General features: G+C 54.9%; 1 protein-coding gene across 1 annotated transcript; it reads left to right on the top strand.

Moving 5' to 3' along the window:
• The first annotated feature begins 459 nt into the window (after nt 1-459).
• ARHGAP25 (Rho GTPase activating protein 25) lies at nt 460-19,175 on the top strand. The gene is made up of 11 exons (XM_068174367.1): nt 460-798; nt 5,169-5,341; nt 6,910-6,997; nt 8,223-8,342; nt 9,489-9,696; nt 12,492-12,624; nt 13,292-13,365; nt 13,912-14,033; nt 15,001-15,185; nt 15,641-16,209; nt 17,205-19,175. Exons 1-11 carry the CDS (start codon nt 738-740, stop codon nt 17,413-17,415), a joined length of 1,944 nt encoding a protein of 647 aa, XP_068030468.1. The 5' UTR covers nt 460-737; the 3' UTR covers nt 17,416-19,175.
• Nucleotides 19,176-19,426: the final 251 nt, after the last annotated feature.

A 19,426-nucleotide genomic window follows, 5' to 3' on the forward strand; every position in this document is an offset into this window, starting at 1 on the left:
GGACTGGGCCAGGTTGGAGCACCTTGGGACAGTGGGAGGTGTCCCTGCCATGGCAGGGGTGGCACTGGATGGGATTTAAGGTCCCTCCCAACCCATTCCATGGCTCCACAGCCCCTTGGTGCTCGCCCCTCTGCTTTCCATGTCCTTTCCTCCCAGAGCTGCCCCATTTCAACCCCATTTGGCTGCAGAATCCTTCACTCGGCCGTGGGCACGTCAGCCAAGAACAGGAGAAGCCAAACCCCAAAGCCCCCGGTGGCACCCGGGGGTGCCCCAGGACGGGCACGGACGTCACCCCGGGCTCAGCCCGAGCTCTGCCCCTCAGCAGGACATGCCCCAGAGCCCCAGGACGGGCTGTTCCTCCTCTCAGAGCTCCAGGAGGACACGCAGAGCTTCTGACACCACTTCCTCAAATGCCCCGAGCGGCGCCTGGGCAGCGGCCCCGGGCTGGGCTGGTGTCCCCTGGGCCAGGACAGGGGACAAGGGGGGCCCAAGGCTGGCACCACCTGAGAGCACCGCTGGGGAAGCCAGAGCTGGGCAGGAAAGCAGGGCAGGAAAGGACTTTTTTGGGGTTTTTGCTGCTCTCAGGAGCAGGAAGCTCGCTGGCAAATCAGCGCTCGCCGAGGCGCTGCTCTTTGTTGGGGGGACCCCCACGGGACCATCAGGGCTGGGCTCCAGCCCCTCTCCCAGGCAAGCTCACCTTGAGGGAAGGGGGAAAAAAAGGCTTTTCCTGATCCAGAATGTCCCTGAAGCTGCCACGGAACTGGGATTTCAACCTGAAGATGGACGCTGCAAAAATAGGTAAAACGCGAGCGTTGCTTCACGGGCCCGGGGCTGGGCGGGGGCCGGGGGTCCCGGGCCAAGCCCAGCTGGGATTTTGGCTCAGTGGGGGCACCTGGCCCCCAGGGCCACTTCAGAGGCAGAGCAGAAGATCTGCAAATGATTCCCAAGGAGTGATTTGCAGCTTTGTCAGTGGGGCATGCTGCGGGAGCAGGCGGACAGGGCTGCTGCCCCCCAAAATCCGGGTTTGGGGGGGATTTAAACCACCCAGGCCCGTTCTGGTGGCACAAACCCTCAGGCCCAGGCTGGAGGGAACAAGCTGGCCCTGGCTCAGGTGTCCCAGCCCCTCTGACATCAGTGGTTTCCTCTCAGGGGTGCTGAGGAGCCAGAGGAGAGGGGATTTAGGGGATTTAGGGGTGAGCATGGTGGCCAGGGAGGGGATTTAGGGGTGATGATGGTTAGGGAGGGGGTTTAGGGGTGATGGTGTGGTCAGATAGGGGATTTAGGGGTGATCGTGTGTCAGAGAGGGGATTTAGGGGTGATCATGGTGGTCAGGGAGGGGGTTTAGGGTGATCATGATGGTTAGGGAGGGGGTTTAGGGTGATGATGAGGTCAGGGAGGGGGTTTAGGGTGAGGATGAAGTCAGGGAGGGGGTTTAGGGGTGATCATGGTGGTCAGGGAGGGGATTTAGGGTGATGATGAGGTCAGGGAGGGGGTTTAGGAGTGATCATGTGTCAGGGAGGGGGTTTAGGGTGATGATGAGGTCAGGGAGGGGGTTTAGGGTGATGATGAGGTCAGGGAGGGGGTTTAGGGGTGATCATGGTGGTCAGAGAGGGGATTTAGGGTGATGATGAGGTCAGGGAGGGATTTAGGGGTGATCATGGTGGTCAGGGAGGGGGTTTAGGGTGAGGATGAAGTCAGGGAGGGGGTTTAGGGGTGATCATGGTGGTCAGGGAGGGGGTTTAGGGTGATGATGAGGTCAGGGAGGGGCTGCAGGGCCCAGCCTGAGCCCAGGCCATCCATGCTGCCAGAAATCCACGCTGGGGCTGGGTTTGTCCCCGGAGCAGAGCTGGACCCAGCTGGCCTCTGCCTGCCTGGACTTTCCTGCCAAGAAACTTGCATTTCTGTCTGAAGGCACTTCCACCAGAGTGGCCAAAGCATTCCCTGCACACACAGCCCCAAGGGAAGGGATGGAAGCCCCAGAGGAGAGCTGGGATGCCCAGAAACTCGAGCTCAGTGCCATCCCCACACCCCCGGGGAGAAATCCCCACGGATTACCACAGATCATCCTGCACTCCTCATTCCTGGGAGAATTCAGATTTTTTTTTTTTTTGCCCAGAGGCTGTGGAGCAGTGGGTGAAGTCAAGCCAGGAAAAAAGACCAGGGGGACACCAAAGGTTCTGGGGAGCAGAGGGTGGAGATGGGACAGAAGCCTGAGCCTGTGCTGCTACCAGGAATTGCCTTTTTCCCAAGAAAATCTGCTTGTGATGAAACCCCTGGTGCTTTTTGCAGCCTCCAGCTGCTGGGAGAGCGTGAGTTTGTGTGAGTTTGTGTGAGTTTGTGTGAATTTGTGTGAGTTTGTGTGAATTTGTGTGAGTTTGTATGAGTTTGTGTGAAATTGTGTGACTGTGTGATTTTGTGTGTTTCTGTGAGTTTCTGTGCCTTTGTGTGACTCTGTATGAATTTGTATGAATTAGTGTGAGTTTGTGTGACTCTGTATGAATTTGTGTGAGCTCCTGCGAGTTTCTGTGCCTTTGTGTGACTCTGTATGAATTAGTGTGAGTTCCTGTGAGTTCCTGTGAGTTTCTGTGGCTTTGTGTGACTCTATGAATTTGTATGAATTTGTGTAACTCTGTATGAATTTGTGTGACTCTGTATGAATTTGTATGAATTTGTGTGAGCTCCTGTGAGTTTCTGTGCCTTTGTGTGACTCTATGAATTTGTGTGAGCTCCTGTGAGTTTCTGTGCCTTTGTGCGCTTGTGCTGCCTCCAGGGCTGCTGTGGCCTCATTTGCAGAAATGTGAAAGTCACACTTGCAGATGTTTGCAATATTTGCAGATTGCCACCGCCCTCCCTGGCTCCTCGTGGCCCGGGGACACTTCCCCCTGCTCGCCCCAGCCCTGCCTGTGGCAGCGTTAGGAGAACTGCAAAGAAACCGATTGCAGTGGAACAGAAATTCCCTGCCGGAGCTCCTGGGGGTTTGTTACTGCCAGTTCCCAGCTATGGGGGTGCCGGGGGGCTCCTGCCCAGGACAAGGCTCTGGCCGGTGGTGGCCACGGTGGCCCCGTCTCTGCTGCACTCCTGATTCTGGGCAGCAGGACAGGGCTGCTCTCCCTGCTGGGGGAGGAGGTTTTGGAGGACATGCCCAGCCCCAGAGGCCGTTGGTGCAGGAAACGCTCGGGGGGCAGCACCCCAGGGGCTCCTGGCCCTGGGGGTTCCGGGAGGGGAAGTGGGGACACCCCCGGAGTGAGGAGTGGAGCCCTGGCTGCCCAGGGTGCTGCAGCTCGGGGAATCACCACGGCAGACCCCGCTCTGTGTCTGCCTTGCAGCCATCAGAGCAAACTCTGCCCAGCTGGGCTGGCTCTGGGGGGCTGCCGAGGCGAACATCCCCCCCAGAAGTGACCCCTGCCAGGCATCTGCTGTCCCAGAGGCATTTGGGGATGCCACGGGGCCGTGCCACCAGTGGGGCCAGGGATGCCGCTCTGCCCAGCGCCAAACCCATGCTGGCGTGCCTGCATCCTTGGCGACTTTCCAGCCCCACGAATGTCAGTTCTGCCCCGCCGGCGCCACCCCCGAGCTGAACTGGGACCTCCAAAGCGTTTGGGTCACTCTGCTGTCGCTGCTGCTCCGGGGAGGGCACAAACCCCACACGCTGCCACTAAAAACCCCCAAAAAACAACCAGCCCCACAAATGGTTCTGCTCTCACTTGCGAGGCAATTGCTCCCACGCAGGAAAAAGGAAGCTCAAGCTCACACCGGCAGCCACTGCAGCCACTTCCTCTGCAAACTGGGGCCAGAGCTGGCGGCAGCGCGGGGGCCGAGAGCCTGTCCCGTGTCCCTCTGTCCCCACAGTGTCCCTCTGTCCCCAGTCCCCATGTCCCTCTGTCCCGTGTCCCTCTGTCCCTGTGTCCCTCTGTCCCCATAGTGTCCCCTGTCCCTGTGTCCCCACTCTGTGTCCCTCTGTCCCGTGTCCCTCTGTCCCCACAGTGTCCCTCTGTCCCGTGTCCCTGTGTCCCCACAGTGTCCCTCTGTCCCCACAGTGTCCCTCTGTCCCGTGTCCCTCTGTCCCCACAGTGTCCCTCTGTCCCCAGTCCCCATGTCCCTCTGTCCCCACTCTGTGTCCCTCTGTCCCGTGTCCCTCTGTCCCCACAGTGTCCTCTGGCCCCATAGTGTCCCCTGTCCCTGTGTCCCCACAGAGTGTCCCCTGTCCCCATATCCAGTGTGTCCCCATACAGTGTCCCTTGTCCCTGTGTCCCCATGTCTCCATGCCCAGTGTCCCCATACAGTGTCCCCCTGTCCCTATACCCAGTGTCCCTCTGTCCTCATACCCAGTGTTCCCATAGCCAGTGTCCCCCTGCCGTGTCCCTGTCCCCACTCCCCTGTGCTGTGTCCCCAGCCATGTCCCTTTTCCCAGCCCGTGTCCCCTGTCCCCATATCCAGTGTCCTCATACAGTGTCCCCTGTGTCCCCAAACCCCGGTCCCTGTCCCCACAGCCCTGTGCTATCCCCAGCCCCTGTCCCTGTCGCCCCACACCAGTGTCCCTGTCCCCACACCTGTGTCCTGTCCCCAGCGCTGTCCCTGTCCCTGTCTCTGTCCCCGCAGCCCTGTCCCTGTCCCTGTCCCCAGCGCTGTCCCTGTCCCTGTCCCTGTCCCTGTCCCTGTCCCTGTGCCCAGCGCTGTCCCTGTCCCTGTCCCCAGCGCTGTCCCTGTCCCCGCAGCCCTGTCCCTGTCCCTGTCCCTGTCCCTGTCCCCAGCGCTGTCCCTGTCCCTGTCCCTGTCCCTGTGCCCAGCGCTGTCCCTGTCCCTGTCCCCGCAGCCCTGTCCCTGTCCCTGTCCCCAGCGCTGTCCCTGTCCCCGCAGCCCTGTCCCTGTCCCTGTCCCTGTCCCTGTCCCCAGCGCTGTCCCTGTCCCCTGTCCCTGTCCCTGTCCCTGTCCCTGTCCCCAGCGCTGTCCCTGTCCCTGTCCCCAGCCCTGTCCCTGTCCCTGTCCCTGTCCCCGCAGCCCTGTCCCTGTCCCCAGCGCTGTCCCTGTCCCCGCAGCCCTGTCCCTGTCCCTGTCCCTGTCCCCAGCGCTGTCCCTGTCCCTGTCCCTGTCCCCAGCCCTGTCCCTGTCCCCGCAGCCCTGTCCCCGCAGCCCTGTCCCTGTCCCCAGCGCTGTCCCTGTCCCCGCAGCCCGCTCCCGCAGCGTGCAGAGCGCGGTGCCGGGCGCGGAGCCGCCGCGGCCGCTGAAGCTGGGCTGGCTGCGCAAGCAGCGCTCCATCGTCAAGAACTGGCAGCTGCGCTTCTTCGTGCTCCGCGGGCAGCACCTGCTCTACTACAAGGACGAGGACGAGGCCAAGCCGCAGGTGGGGCCCGGCCAGCCCCGGGACCCCGGGGGAGCTGCGGGGGAGAGCCCGGGCAGGGACGGGAGGGACTGGGGACGGTGGGGAGGGAATGGGGACGGTGGGGAGGGACTGGGGAGGGTGGGGAGGGGTCTGGGGAGGGTGGGGAGGGATCTGGGGACGGTGGGGAGGGGACTGGGGACGGTGGGGAGGGGTCTGGGGACGGTGGGGAGGGAACTGGGGACGGTGGGGAGGGACTGGGGAGGCTGGGGAGGGACTGGGGACGGTGGGGAGGGGACTGGGGACGGTGGGGAGGGGTCTGGGGACGGTGGGGAGGGGTCTGGGGACGGTGGGGAGGGAACTGGGGACGGTGGGGAGGGATCTGGGGAGGGTGGGGAGGGAATGGGGACGGTGGGGAGGGAACTGGGGACGGTGGGGAGGGGTCTGGGGACGGTGGGGAGGGACTGGGGAGGGTGGGGAGGGGTCTGGGGACGGTGGGGAGGGGTTGGGGACGGTGGGGAGGGGTCTGGGGACGGTGGGGAGGGAACTGGGGACGGTGGGGAGGGATCTGGGGAGGGTGGGGAGGGAATGGGGACGGTGGGGAGGGGTCTGGGGACGGTGGGGAGGGGTTGGGGACGGTGGGGAGGGATCTGGGGAGGGTGGGGAGGGAATGGGGACGGTGGGGAGGGGTCTGGGGACGGTGGGGAGGGAACTGGGGACGGTGGGGAGGGATCTGGGGAGGGTGGGGAGGGAATGGGGACGGTGGGGAGGGGTCTGGGGGGCTGGGAGAGAATTCCCAGAGCAGCCGGCGCTGCCCCTGGGTCCCTGGCAGTGCCCAAGGCCGGGCTGGACGGGGCTGGGAGCACCTGGGACGGTGGGAGGTGTCCCTGCCATGGCAGGGGTGGCACTGGGTGGGCTTTTCCCACCCAGTCCATGCTGGGATTCCATGATTCCATTAAATGTATATCTGTGTATTTAGATACAGACATGAGTATATCTGTATATTTTTGTATCTATACTCGAGTACATCTGTATATTTACATATATACACGAGTATATCTGTATATTTACATATATACTCGAATATATATGTATATTTACATATATACACGAGTATATCTGTATATTTACATATATACACGAGTACATCTGTATATTTATATATGTACTCGAGTATATCTGTATATTTCTATATATACACGAGTATATCTGTAAATTTCTATATATACACGAATATATCTGAATATTTCTATATATACACGAGTATATCTGTAAATTCCTATATATACACGAATATATCTGAATATTTATATATATACTCGAGTACATCTGTATATTTGCATATATACACGAGTATATCTATGTATTTCTATATATACACGAGTATATCTGTATATTTATATCTATACACCAGTATATCTGTATATTTATATCTATACACCAGTATATCTGTACATTTACATCTATACACCAGTATATCTGTCCATATATCTGTATAAATGTCCTCCTGCCAGGCGTGGGAGGGCAGGGCTGTCCCCCGGTGCCACGCTGGCCTGGCACGGGTGGCACTCAGGGGCTCTGCTCTGTCCTAGGGCTGCCTGGCTCTCCAGGGGAGCTCCGTCAACGTGCTGGCCACCAACCCGGAGGAAGGAGGGAAATTCATCTTTGAAATCATCCCAGGTGAGGACGCCCCACTCAGGCATTTGGGCTGGGCTGGCCACCCAAAATACCCGGGGCAGCTCCCTTCCCTTCCCTTCCCTTCCCTTCCCTTCCCTTCCCTTCCCTTCCCTTCCCTTCCCTTCCCTTCCCTTCCCTTCCCTTCCCTTCCCTTCCCTTCCCTTCCCTTCCCTTCCCTTCCCTTCCCTTCCCTTCCCTTCCCTTCCCTTCCCTTCCCTTCCCTTCCCTTCCCTTCCCTTCCCTTCCCTTCCCTTCCCTTCCCTTCCCTTCCCTTCCCTTCCCTTCCCTTCCCTTCCCTTCCCTTCCCTTCCCTTTCCATCCTAGAATAATAACAAATAAGAATTCTGAAACAAAAAATTCAGAATTAATATTGAATTAATAATCTGAATTAATAATAATATTATATAATTATATATTATATTCTATTCTAATTATATATAATAATATTACAATAATATCATTATCAGAATTAATAATCTGAAACAAAAGCCTCAGAATACTTCTCCTCTCCCCACTTTTTGTTTTTTTTTTCCTCAATGACAATGTAAAGAAACAAAACTTAAAATTTCAGCCAGCTGATTACCTTTAGAGTGGTCTTTTTCCAGCCTTCTCAGGGAGACAAGTCCTTTTTGTTAATGTTGTGGAGAGTTTTTTACAGGAGAGAACGGTTCTCCCGTGGTTCTCTCGCACTGGCAGCTCACACCTGCCCGCAGCATTTCCAAAAGTTTTCTCCCAAATTTGCCCCAAACCAGAATTATCTGCCAAGCTGCAGCTGCAGCAGTTTCTGTTCCTTCCCTGCAGATCTCAAAGTGGGAAATGTCCAAACTCCTCTTCCCCTGCAGGTTTAACGGGGAAATTCCGAGCCAGGCCCATTTAACAAAAAAAACCCAGCAAGAATGAGTCTTTGCTGCTCTTTAAATGACTTTTTTCTTCTTTGTAAATGTGATTTTTTTTCTGCTCTGTAAATGAGTCTTTTCTGCTCTGTAAATGTGATTTTTTCTGCTCTGTAAATGTGATTTTTTTCTGCTCTGTAAATGAGTTTTTTCTGCTCTGTAAATGTGATTTTTTTCTGCTCTGTAAATGAGTCTTTTCTGCTCTGTAAATGTGATTTTTTCTGCTCTGTAAATGAGTTTTTTCTGCTCTGTAAATGTGATTTTTTTCTGCTCTTTCAATGAGTTTTTTCTGCTCTGTAAATGTGTTTTTCTGCTCTGTAAATGTGTTTTTGCAGGGCTGGCGGGCGAGCAGCCCCGGGCAGGGCAGGACCCCTGCGTGCTCATGGCCAGCTCCCAGGCCGAGATGGAGGAGTGGGTGAAATCCATCCGGAGGGCGCTGGGCTCGGCCTCGGGAGGTAAAAGGGGACAGGGACAGGGGGCTGTGCCCTGCAGCTCTTCTGGCCCAGGGTTTGGCCCAGAAATCCCTGGAAAATGGGGGATTTCCCCCCTTTGGCCCTTCCAAGCAGGGGCAGTGCTGAGGAGACCAGGGATGAACATTTCTGGCCTGGCTCCATCTTCTTCTTCAACCTCCTTTCTGCCCGTGAAAATGTTCTTGACAAAAACTCCCATTCAGGGATAAAGCCTTGAAGAAATGCTGGTTTTCACCTGCCACACTCCTCACTTTGATTTTCCCCTGCCTTTTCTTGCCCCGCTGGTGCTCGGGCCAGCTGGAGAGCCAAGCCTGCATGAACATTTCTGGGCTGTCTCCGTCTTCTTCTTCAGCCTCCTTTCTGACCCTGAATATGTTCTTTACTCCCATTCAGGGATAAAGCCTTGAAGAAATGCTGGTTTTCACCTGCCACGCTCCTCACTTTGCTTTTCCCCTGCCTTTTCTTGCCCCCCTGGTGCTCGGGCCAGCTGGAGAGCCAAGCCTGCATGAACATTTCTGGGCTGTCTTCTTCTTCAGCCTCCTTTCTGACCCTGAATATGTTCTTTACTCCCATTCAGGGATAAAGCCTTGAAGAAATGCTGGTTTTCACCTGCCACACTCCTCACTTTGCTTTCCCCCTGCCTTTTCTTGCCCAGCCCATCCTTTCTGTGAATTAATTCTGTGCGTTCTGTGAGCTCTGTGAATTCCATCCTTTCTGCCCCCTTTGCTCTCCAGCCTGCCTGGGTCACCCAGCCATGGACCTGTGCCAGGGCCTCCCCACCCTCCCAGCTGGGAATTCCTTCCCAGTTTCTCAGCCAAATCTCTCCTCCTTCAGCTGAAAGCCATTCCCTGTGTCCCGTCCTTGTCCCCAGCCCCTCTCCAGCTCTCCTGGAGCCCCTTCAGGCCCTGGAAGGGCTCTGAGCTCTGCCTGGCTCCCCAGTTCCCTGTTGCTCGCACTTCTTGGGCCCCAAGCTGCAGTGCTGTCCTTGCTCGTGGGCTGGAAAGGGATGGTTTTGTCTGACTCGCTAACGCTTTATACGGAGTTTCGAGCTCCACACCAAGGCAGCACAGAATGTGGAAAACACAAAAGCCAAGCCTTGAGCTGAGCTGTGCCGCGCTGCCCTGTCCCCAGCGGTGTTCGGGCAGTGCCTGGCACAGACCATGGCCCACGAGCAGAAATTCGGGCAGCACCTGGTGCCCATCGTGGTGCAGAAGAGCGCCGAGTTCATCCGGGAGCACGGCATGGCCGAGGAGGGGATCTTCCGCCTGCCCGGCCAGGACAACCTGGTCCGGCAGCTCCGCGATGCCTTCGACGCCGGGGAGAGACCCTCCTTCCACAGGTGACACTACTCCCCCTGCCCCAGCCCGAAATCCAGGGAAAAACAGCCAGGGCCACCCCCAGAGCCCTGCAGGAACCAGGAATCCTCCAGACGGGCTCCAGGAGGAGAGGGGATCCAGCAGGAACCTTCCAGAAGGGCTTGAGGAGGAGAGGGGATCCAGCAGGAACCTTCCAGAAGGGTTTGAGGAGGAGAGGGGATCCAGCAGGAACCTTCCAGAAAGGTTTGAGGAGGAGAGGGGATCCAGCAGGAACCTTCCAGAAAGGTTTGAGGAGGAGAGGGGATCCAGCAGGAACCTTCCAGAAGGGCTTGAGGAGGAGAGGGGATCCAGCAGGAACCTTCCAGAAGGGTTTGAGGAGGAGAGGGGATCCAGCAGGAACCTTCCAGAAAGGTTTGAGAAGAAGGGATCCAGGAGGAACCTTCCAGAAGGGTTTGAGGAGGAGAGGGGATCCAGCAGGAACCTTCCAGAAAGGTTTGAGGAGGAGAGGGGATCCAGCAGGAACCTTCCAGAAGGGTTTGAGGAGAGGGGATCCAGCAGGAACCTTCCAGAAAGGTTTGAGGAGAGGGGATCCAGCAGGAACCTTCCAGAAAGGTTTGAGAAGAAGGGATCCAGGAGGAACCTTCCAGAAGGGTTTGAGGAGGAGAGGGGATCCAGCAGGAACCTTCCAGAAGGGTTTGAGGAGAGGGGATCCAGCAGGAACCTTCCAGAAAGGTTTGAGGAGGAGAGGGGATCCAGCAGGAACCTTCCAGAAAGGTTTGAGGAGGAGAGGGGATCCAGCAGGAACCTTCCAGAAGGGTTTGAGGAGGAGAGGGGATCCAGCAGGAACCTTCCAGAAGGGTTTGAGGAGGAGAGGGGATCCAGCAGGAACCTTGCAGAAGGGTTTGAGGATTAGAGGGGATCCAGCAGGAACCTTCCAGGAGGGCTCGAGGAGGAGAAGGGATCCAGCAGGAACCTTCCAGAAAGGTTTGAGAAGAAGGGATCCGGGAGGAACCTTCCAGAAAGGTTTGAGGAGGAGAGGGGATCCAGCAGGAACCTTCCAGAAGGGTTTGAGGATTAGAGGGGATCCAGCAGGAACCGCACAAACGGAGTCAGAGGGTGCTGAGATGAGGTTCCTGGAAAGCAAGCAAAGCCCAGAGGCAGGGCAGGGTGGAGGGGCAGTGTCAGGACGCTGCTGCTGCTGCTGCAGCCCAGGCACCCAGGGTGCCCAGTGGAGGGTACTGGTAGGTGCTACAAAAACACAGCTCTGAAAAAGTCCCTCTGCGTTTATGTGTGCTTGTAAAAATAACAGTATTTTACAGCCCCAACCAGTCCTAAAAATAACGGAGCCGGGGGGTTTTTGCTTGAAGTTGATCAGAGTTTAGCCACTTCAAGGTAGGTCAGATTAGAGGCCCGTGGTCTTGACAGTGTGCCCTTGACAGGATGTAAATACAAAGCTGCAAAGCTGCAAACATCTGTCCCAGCAGAACATCCCACGGGGACGTGGAGCTCCCAGGGCAGCAAATGCCGGAAGAACCAGAGCCAGGGAAAGTTTGGGAAAGATCCCCAAGATCATCAGCCTGCTCTGAAATCCTGGGGAGGCTCTGGGCAGGGAATGAGAGATGGGAGAAGGGTTTTGCCTGGAATGGGGAGCTGGGAGAAAGGTTTTGCTCCCTTTTCCTGGGTTCTCCACCCCTGCGAATGCGGTGACAAGAGCCAGGGTGGTGCTCCAGAGCTGCAGCTGCCACTCGTTAAATGTGGGTGAAAAAAAGTGATTTTAGGTTCTCAGAGCAGAGCAGGGAGGTTGAGACACACCCTGTGTCCTGCCAGGGCAGCTGCTGTTGGCTTTGGCTCCTGCAGTGACCAGAGCTGTGCCAAAGTTGTGCCCAAAGCTGTGCCCAGAGCCATGCCAAAGCTGTGCCCAAAGCTGTGACAAAGCTGTGCCCAAATCTGTGCTAAAGCTATGCCAAATCTGCGCCCAAGGCTGTGCCAAAGCTGTACCCAAAGCCGTGCCCAGAGCCGTGCCCAAAGCCGTGCCCAGAGCTGTGCCAAAGCCGTGCCCAAATCTGTGCTAAAGCTGTGCCAAATCTGTGCCCAGAGCTGTGCTAAAGTTGTGCTCAAAGCTGTGCCCATGCCATGCCCAAAGCTGTGCCCAAAGCCATGCCAAAGCTGTGCCCAGAGCTGTGCTAAAGCTGTGCCAAAGTTGTTCCCAAAGCTGTGCCCAAAGCTGTGCCCAGAGCTGTGCTAAAGCTGTGCCCATGCCATGCCCAAAGCTGTGCCCATGCCATGCCCAAAGCTGTGCCAAAGTTGTGCCCAAAGTTGTGCCCAAAGCTGTGCCCAAAGCTGTGCTAAAGCTGTGCCCAGAGCTGTGCTAAAGCTGTGCCCATGCCATGCCCAAAGCTGTGCCAAAGTTGTGCCCAAAGCTGTGCCCAAAGCTGTGCCCAAAGCTGTGCCCAAAGCTGTGCCCAAGCCGTGCCAGGGTGATGGAGCAGCCGGAGCAGGCACTGCCTGCCAGGCTCCAGCATGCCCAAGGGAAGCGCAGCCGGGTAAAGCTGAGCCTGGGGCTTTGTGCTTGCTCAAATCTCGGCTTCGGTGCCCTGGCAGTGAATTCCTGCCACCCCAGCTCAGCCCAGGTGTGCACACTGGCACCCGCCACCCTCCCGCCACGCTGGGGACAGTGCCACCAAGCCTTTAGCTCATCCCCTGGCTGCGGGTGCCCCCAGGCTGCCGTGGCCCCCTTTGCCCGGCTCGCTGTGCCCAGGCAGAGCTCGGGCAGAGCCTCCTGGGCACCCGCTGCCTCTGAGCGCCCCTTGCCCCGCAGGGACACCGATGTCCACACCGTGGCCTCCCTGCTCAAGCTGTACCTGCGGGAGCTGCCGGAGCCCGTGGTGCCCTGGCTGCAGTACGAGGATTTCCTGCTCTGTGGGCAGGCTCTGGAGGCTGACGAGACAAAGGTACAGGTGCTTTTGTTTTCCTCCTGCCGGCCTTAAAAATCACAGGGCACGCTGTGAGCTGGAGAGGGCAAGGGCACACAGCAGCGTCAGCCACGGAGCTTTGGAATGTGGGGAGAGAAAAAGGGAAAAAAATGAAAAAGAAAAGCTCCCCCCCAAAGCCAGTGGGGTTTCCCAACTTGGCCACGTGGGTTTGTGAATTTTCAAGCTTAGATTTCTGCTTCTCTTTGGGGTTAAAAATGTCCTGAATATCCACAAGATGCTGGAGGAGATGAGGCAGGATCAGCTCTTCCCAGAGCTCATCCCACACGAGCTGGGCTGGAGGGGACCCTGCTCCTGCTGGGGCTGCCCCCCGTTGCTGAGCCCTGCAGAACATTGCAGGGAGAGATGGAGCTCCAAGGGGAGCAAACGCCAGGAGAGCCAGAGTCGTGGAATGACTGAGTTTGGAAAAGATCCCCGAGATCATCAACCAGCACCCCCAGGGTCACCACCCAGCCCTGTCCCTGAGTGCCACCATGCGTGTTAGGAACTCTGCCAGGGCTGGAGACACCCCACTGCCCTGGGGCTGGTGGAGTGTCCCGGAGGAGACCCCACCCAGGCATGGCTGGAGGGACCAGGAGCAGTTCTTGGGTCCTGTGAACCCTCCTGGAGCTGTTTTTTTACCATCCAGGGCCACCAGGAGCTCCTGAAGCAGCTGTCCCTCCTCCCCAGAGACAACTACAACCTCCTCAGCTACATCTGCAGGTCAGTGCTCTGCACGAGGCATGGGCAGCTCAGGTTTGGTGGTGGGGAGCAGAAATGTCACCCCCAAGGATGACCCCTCCGGGCAGAGCCTCCTTAAGCTGTGCTTTGCTTCCCTTCGAGTCACCAGGTCCTGATTTTTGTAGAGGAGAATTTCAGCCCCTGGGATAAACCCCCTGAGCACGAATCACCACCCTCAACCTCACTCATTAATCACCCTGGGAATTAAAACCTGGGAATTAGAACCTGGGAATTAAAACCAGGTGTAGCTTTCCTGGACAAAAGCCTTGTGCACCAAAAGCTCCGGGTTTCACCCAGCCTGGGTGGAGATTTGATGAGAGGATTCCCTTCCCTTCTGAGCTGTTCCTAAGGGGAGCAGCTCCTCACGTGGTGCTTTTTCTTCTGGTACCAGTTCAGCCCTGAGCCCGAGTGTTTCTGTCCTTGTGACTGAGAGGAAGAGCTGGGAGGATGAATCAGGGTTTTTTCAGCAGGACTTTTTGCCATCTGCCGCCTCTGAAATGTGAAATATCCGCTGTGGAATTCTGGCAGGTTTCTCTATGAAATCCAGCTGAACTCCAGCGTCAACAAGATGAGTGTGGACAACCTGGCCACAGTGATTGGGGTGAACCTGATCAGGCCCAGGATAGAGGACCCTGCAGTCATCATGAGAGGTAAAAGGAGAAATTCCCTGCCATGGGAGCAGCTGGCCTGCTGAGAGCTGCACCCACAGCCTCCGAATGAAAGATTTTCTGCTGAAAGCAAGGCAGAAATGTGCCTGGGCACAGGGCAGAGCCAAGCCGCGCGTTTGTTGGGCTGCAAATGTGTTTGTGGTGACAGAACCCCCTCAGGAAGTGACAGAGTGACAAAAACTCCCCTCGTGGAGTTCAGCAGATTCAGGGATTGGGTGAGGTCATCTCTGTGCTGCTCAGAGCAGGAAGGTGTAAAATCCTTCTGGGGGGAGCAGAGGAAACCCAGAGAAATGTGGGTACTCCTTTACTTTTATATTGGATTTTATATATATATATATATATATATATATATATATATATATTTTTTTTTTTTTTTTTTTTTTTTACTTAGTGATGGGGTTACTGAGAGTTGTTTCAAAAATTTTTATTCTATTTTTAGTCTTATGTGAAGGGTGAGATAATATAGATGTTATAATTTACGTTATTACAATTAGAAGTTCACTATTTTTTACTGGCAATATATTATAAGTGTTTTTTGTTTATTAGTTTTAGTTACACTATGTTGTAAATGTTTTAAAGTTACTCATTTAAAATTACTTTTTGTGGGTCTTATTATAATATATTTTTTATAGTTCTGGTTTTTAAAAAGTATTTAGTCTTATTTGTAAGGTTATTTTTTGAAACTTGTTTTTAGTTTAATTTATTTTCAACAGCATTTGTCTTATTTTATGGCATTTTTAAGTCAGTATTTTTTATCTTAAGGTTTGCATAGAGATGTGAGCCTTCTGTCAGGTTTTGAGAATTTCCCACAAAGCCACTGTATTTTATTTGGCTCTGTGGCCCCGCTCCCTGTTTTCTGTTCCATCTCCATTTCAGACCCCAGAAAAGCCAAGGCGTGGGAGGGATGCCGAGGCCCTGGCTTTGCCCCTGACCCCTCTGCCTCCTCCAGGCACGCCGCAGGTGCAGAAGGTGATGACTGTGATGATCAGCGACCACCAGAAGCTCTTTCCCCCCTCCAAGGATGTGCCTCCCTCCCCTCCTGCCCCACAAAAGGAGAAGAAAGCTCCTGTCCCTCGCAGCTCCGTGGGCTGGGGAGCTGCAGAGGACCCCAGGGGCTCCACCCAAAGGCAGATGGTAAGGCTGGATTTATTCCCCAGGGGGGTAAAGAAATAAATTGACCGACGTTCATTAGACGTGTGGTTAATTGTGGCAGGCTCTGACAGGTCAGCGAGCCCTAGAAGCACTTGCTATTTATAGGTTAAAAAGCTGTGTCTGTCACCCCTGGAATATTTACATCAGGAAAATGATGTAGATAAACTTTCCACTTTCCTGTGGAAAATCTGCTGTTCTGGGGACTGTGAAAACTCCCAAAGCTTTGTGGCCGAACAGCCGAGCACATGAAACCTTTCCAGCTCAGGCTGCTGAGGGGAAATCATTGAGGATTAAAGGCTTTTCTTCCAAGGGATCCCTGCAGAAATGGTAAATGTGGTGCGATTCAAAGCGGGTTTTTAAGGGGAAAGTGTGGCCATCCCCCCAGCATGTTCCAGTGTGCCCTTTGTAAAGCAGTGGCTGTGCCCTGTCTGCCCCAGGGCTCTGTTTTCCAGAGGGATGACCCCAATTCCAGCAGCACCCCTGGCCCAGCTGCCCCCTCGAGCGTCCCCGGGGAGGACACGGAGCCCACAGCCACGCTGGGAGCGTGGAAAACACAGCCAAGGAAAAGAACCCAGACCTTACCCACGAGGAAATCCCTCCTGGCTGCTCCGGGGGAGAAGGGCAGCAGGGACAGGAACGATGTCCTGGCCAGTGACCTTTGGAAGAGCAGCCCGCGCCCCGTGGCCGGGGATGGACACAAGAGAACGTTGTCCCATGATCTCTTCAAGCTGCTGGACCTCCACAGGGCTGCAGCCGGTGACAGCGTGGCAGAGAGCGGCGAGGGCAGCGCCTCCAGCCCCAGCCCTGCCAGCAGCACCTCCGAGAAGGAATTCCTGCCCTGCTTCAGCCCCTGCCACCAGCCAGAGGAACCGGCCAGTCCCACCAACAGCCCTGCTGAGGACCCCAGACCCGAGCAGGACAGCAGGGAGGTCCTGCAGGGCGTGATCCACAAGCTGGAGAAAGATTTGGAGGCGCAGAGGAGTGACTACGAGGGGCAGATTGAGAGGTAACTGCAGCGAGCAGCTCGTGCTGTGGCAGCAAACACTGCACACAGCATTCAGCAGCAGTGTTGTGCAGGATGCCATAGCAGTGATCGGTGATGAAATACAGCATTCAGCAGTGATCAGTGATCAAATACAGAATTCAGCAGTGATCAGTGATCAAATACAGCATTCAGCAGTGATCAGTGATGAAATACAGCATTCAGCAGTGATCAGTGATCAAATACAGAATTCAGCAGTGATCAGTGATCAAATACAGCATTCAGCAGTGATCAGTGATCAAATACAGAATTCAGCAGTGATCAATGATCAAATTCAGCATTCAGCAGTGATTAATGATAAAATACAGCATTCAGCAGTGATCAGTGATCAAATGCAGCATTCAGCAGTGATCAGTGATCAAATGCAGCATTCAGCAGTGATTAATGATAAAATACAGCATTCAGCAGGCTGTGTGAAAATCAGTCTGAAAATCAGTGTGCTGTACTGCACGAGCTGTGGGGGGGATGTATTATTCCAACATCAATGCTCCATAGCTCTTGCACATCATTCGGTGGCACTGCAGTGTTCCTGCAGGCCTTTGCATAATTCCGGTCATAATTCCTGCTCTCAGCACGCCACTGGACCGTCAGGCTCTCCAGAATTCACCACAGCATTGTTACACCTCTGGTTGTAACCATCAGCCCCACAAGGTGTTGTTACAGTTACTGTCCCGTTATCAATACACACGTATCACGTTTATTGATTTATTGATTGGATCAAGTTATGTGGCCACTGAAGGGCTCAGGGCAGCACCGCTGGCTTGTTTTGGTGCTGAGGGAGTCTGAGGTCAGACTCCCTGAGGGCCAAATTATTTCCCAGCCCTTTTCCAATCCAGTCCAATCGAATCCAATCGAATGCAATCGAATCCAATCGAATCCAATCGAATCCAATCGAATCCAATCCAATCCAATCCAATCCAATCCAATCCAATCCTTCCATTCTCTGTTTCCCTTTGCAGCCTCCAGAAGGAAAACTATGAAGTGTGGGCCAAACTGGTGAGGCTGAACCAGGAGCTGGAGCAGGAGAAGAAGAAGAGTGGGGAGCTGGAGCTGCGGCTGGTGAACGCGGAGCGCTCGCGGGAGGAGCTGGAGGAGAAAACCAGGATGCTCGAGGAGGAGATAAAAAACTTAACTAAAGCCACGAGTCAAACTGGTGCCAAAACCAAGTAGGAGGAGACACCCAACTTTTCACAGGCACCGAATGCAGCCGCAGGAATGCTCAGGAACTGCAGGTTCAGAGCCAGGGACTTGTATTGTCCAGGGTCCTGCTCCTGCCCACAGGCCAGGGGGGAGGAAGGAGAGCAGAGCTTAGGGGCTGGTTCATGCTCTGAACCAGGAAATGTCAGAAATATCCTTTAGCTTTTTTGGGTGTGTTTATTTCAACTCTTCTTTCAGCTGCTCAGGTTACCTGGAGAACAGGTAACACTTCCTGCTGCTCAGTCAGGATTGCACTCAGGAGTTTGGGTTCTGGACCCATGGTGCCTTCACAAGGAGGAACCAGAAGTGTCCCTCCTCCAGCTGCCTGTCTCCCTGCTGGAGATACCCACAGGCAAAACGTCCCTGTATCCCCCCACTCACACTGAGAGGTTCCAAAGTGTCTGCCACCATTTCACAGCTGCCATTCACGAGCCTTTCCTGTGATTTCAGGTGACCTTGACAGAGCTGTTTTAGCGTTTCTTTCATTTTTTACCTCTGCAACAAGCTCCTCACCAATGTCAGCGTGAGGCCCAGGAGAAACTCCTCCGGGTTCAGGAGCAGCATCCGAACATCTGGGCTGGAAATGCCACACGCTCCTTTCTGCAGAGATCAAAAGTGTGAAGAGGCCAATAATTCCTTCACAGCCGACTGTAATGACGTGCAAAGGCTTGGCTGAGGCTCAGAAATCCCCACGATTAGGACAAGTGCACGTTATTTAAAATAAACTGCGCATTCCTGCGCTTCCGCTCCGATAGGCTGCGGGATCGGAGGGACTCTTTGAAGATATTCCCCCCATTAACATTTGCAGGGTTTGTAGAGGTCATCTGTGACAGAGAGACTTTCCAGCAGAGGTCAGGTGGGCTGGAAGTTCCTGAGAGCCTGGAGGGGAGAGAGCCACGGGCACCTTGAGCTGGTGCTGCCATTGGGTGCTGTAAGAGAATGAGGATTTATTTTCTTTAAAATGAGCTTTTTTTCCAGAGACAGAGAACCATGAGCTGCCCGTGGCAGACCTGTGAAACCGCACCCTTTTCGTCCCCGAGGGGCTGGGTGTCCTCTCTGCTCAGCCCAGAGCCTGCCCTGGATTTTCTGCACTTGCACATGTTCTGCTGGGGACCCCACAACATGAGATCCCCAAAAACTGCCCGGTGCCCAGCCCACATTTCCTCCCTGCCTCCACTTCTGCAGCCAGGCCAGGAAGCTTTTTGGGGTGGGAGCAGCAGAGAATCTCTCCTGTTCCTGGGGCAGGGGACATTACAGACTCACGGTGGGGGTTTTGGGGCCTTTCAGCTCAGCAGGTTTTGGGCATTGACTCTGGATCCCCTGCAGAGGGTGATGCTGCTCCTGCCACATAAAAGCACAACAGAATGTCTACCACAGAGAAAAAAGATCCTTTCCAGCCCTGTCCTGTAGGCCTGGAAACCTCCAAAAAGACATTTTTCACCCCTTAACCCTCCTGCACCATGAGGACACAAGAGCTTTACCAAGGTGATAACCCTGAGATCAGGCTGAGGATTTTCCTCTCCCTGTAAATGTGACATGGCTTTCCAAATTAGAGCTGTTAAACCACAGATCCCATTGCATCCAAAACTGTTCAGACATGCAGTGTGGGATGAAAGTAAGACAGCTGAAAGTAAGACATCCTTTCAGTCCCCTCACTGCATTCTTTGTGCTAGAGCAGAAAGTCTGTTCTGCTTTTCTCAGGTATTCACGAAATAAATTCATTTAGGAATTCACTCTCTTGTATCCAAGGGTTTGGTAGGCGCGAGAGGCAAGAAAATAAAACTTTCCTTCCCACATTATTGTGTTTGGATCCCAAGCCAGTCACGCTTATTGTGACTTATCCCCTCATATTTATCAAATTGCGTTTTTGGCACGATAGGAAGTTTCCTTTTTTAGCCTGGCCACTGCCCAGAGGAGCACGTTGCTGTGGGAGGCGAGGTGGACGTGCGGGAAGTGTCCAGCCGTGGCTGAGGAGGCCTTGTCC

Source organism: Anomalospiza imberbis, chromosome 28 (assembly GCF_031753505.1).
Source record: "Anomalospiza imberbis isolate Cuckoo-Finch-1a 21T00152 chromosome 28, ASM3175350v1, whole genome shotgun sequence".
NCBI lineage: Eukaryota > Metazoa > Chordata > Aves > Passeriformes > Viduidae > Anomalospiza > Anomalospiza imberbis.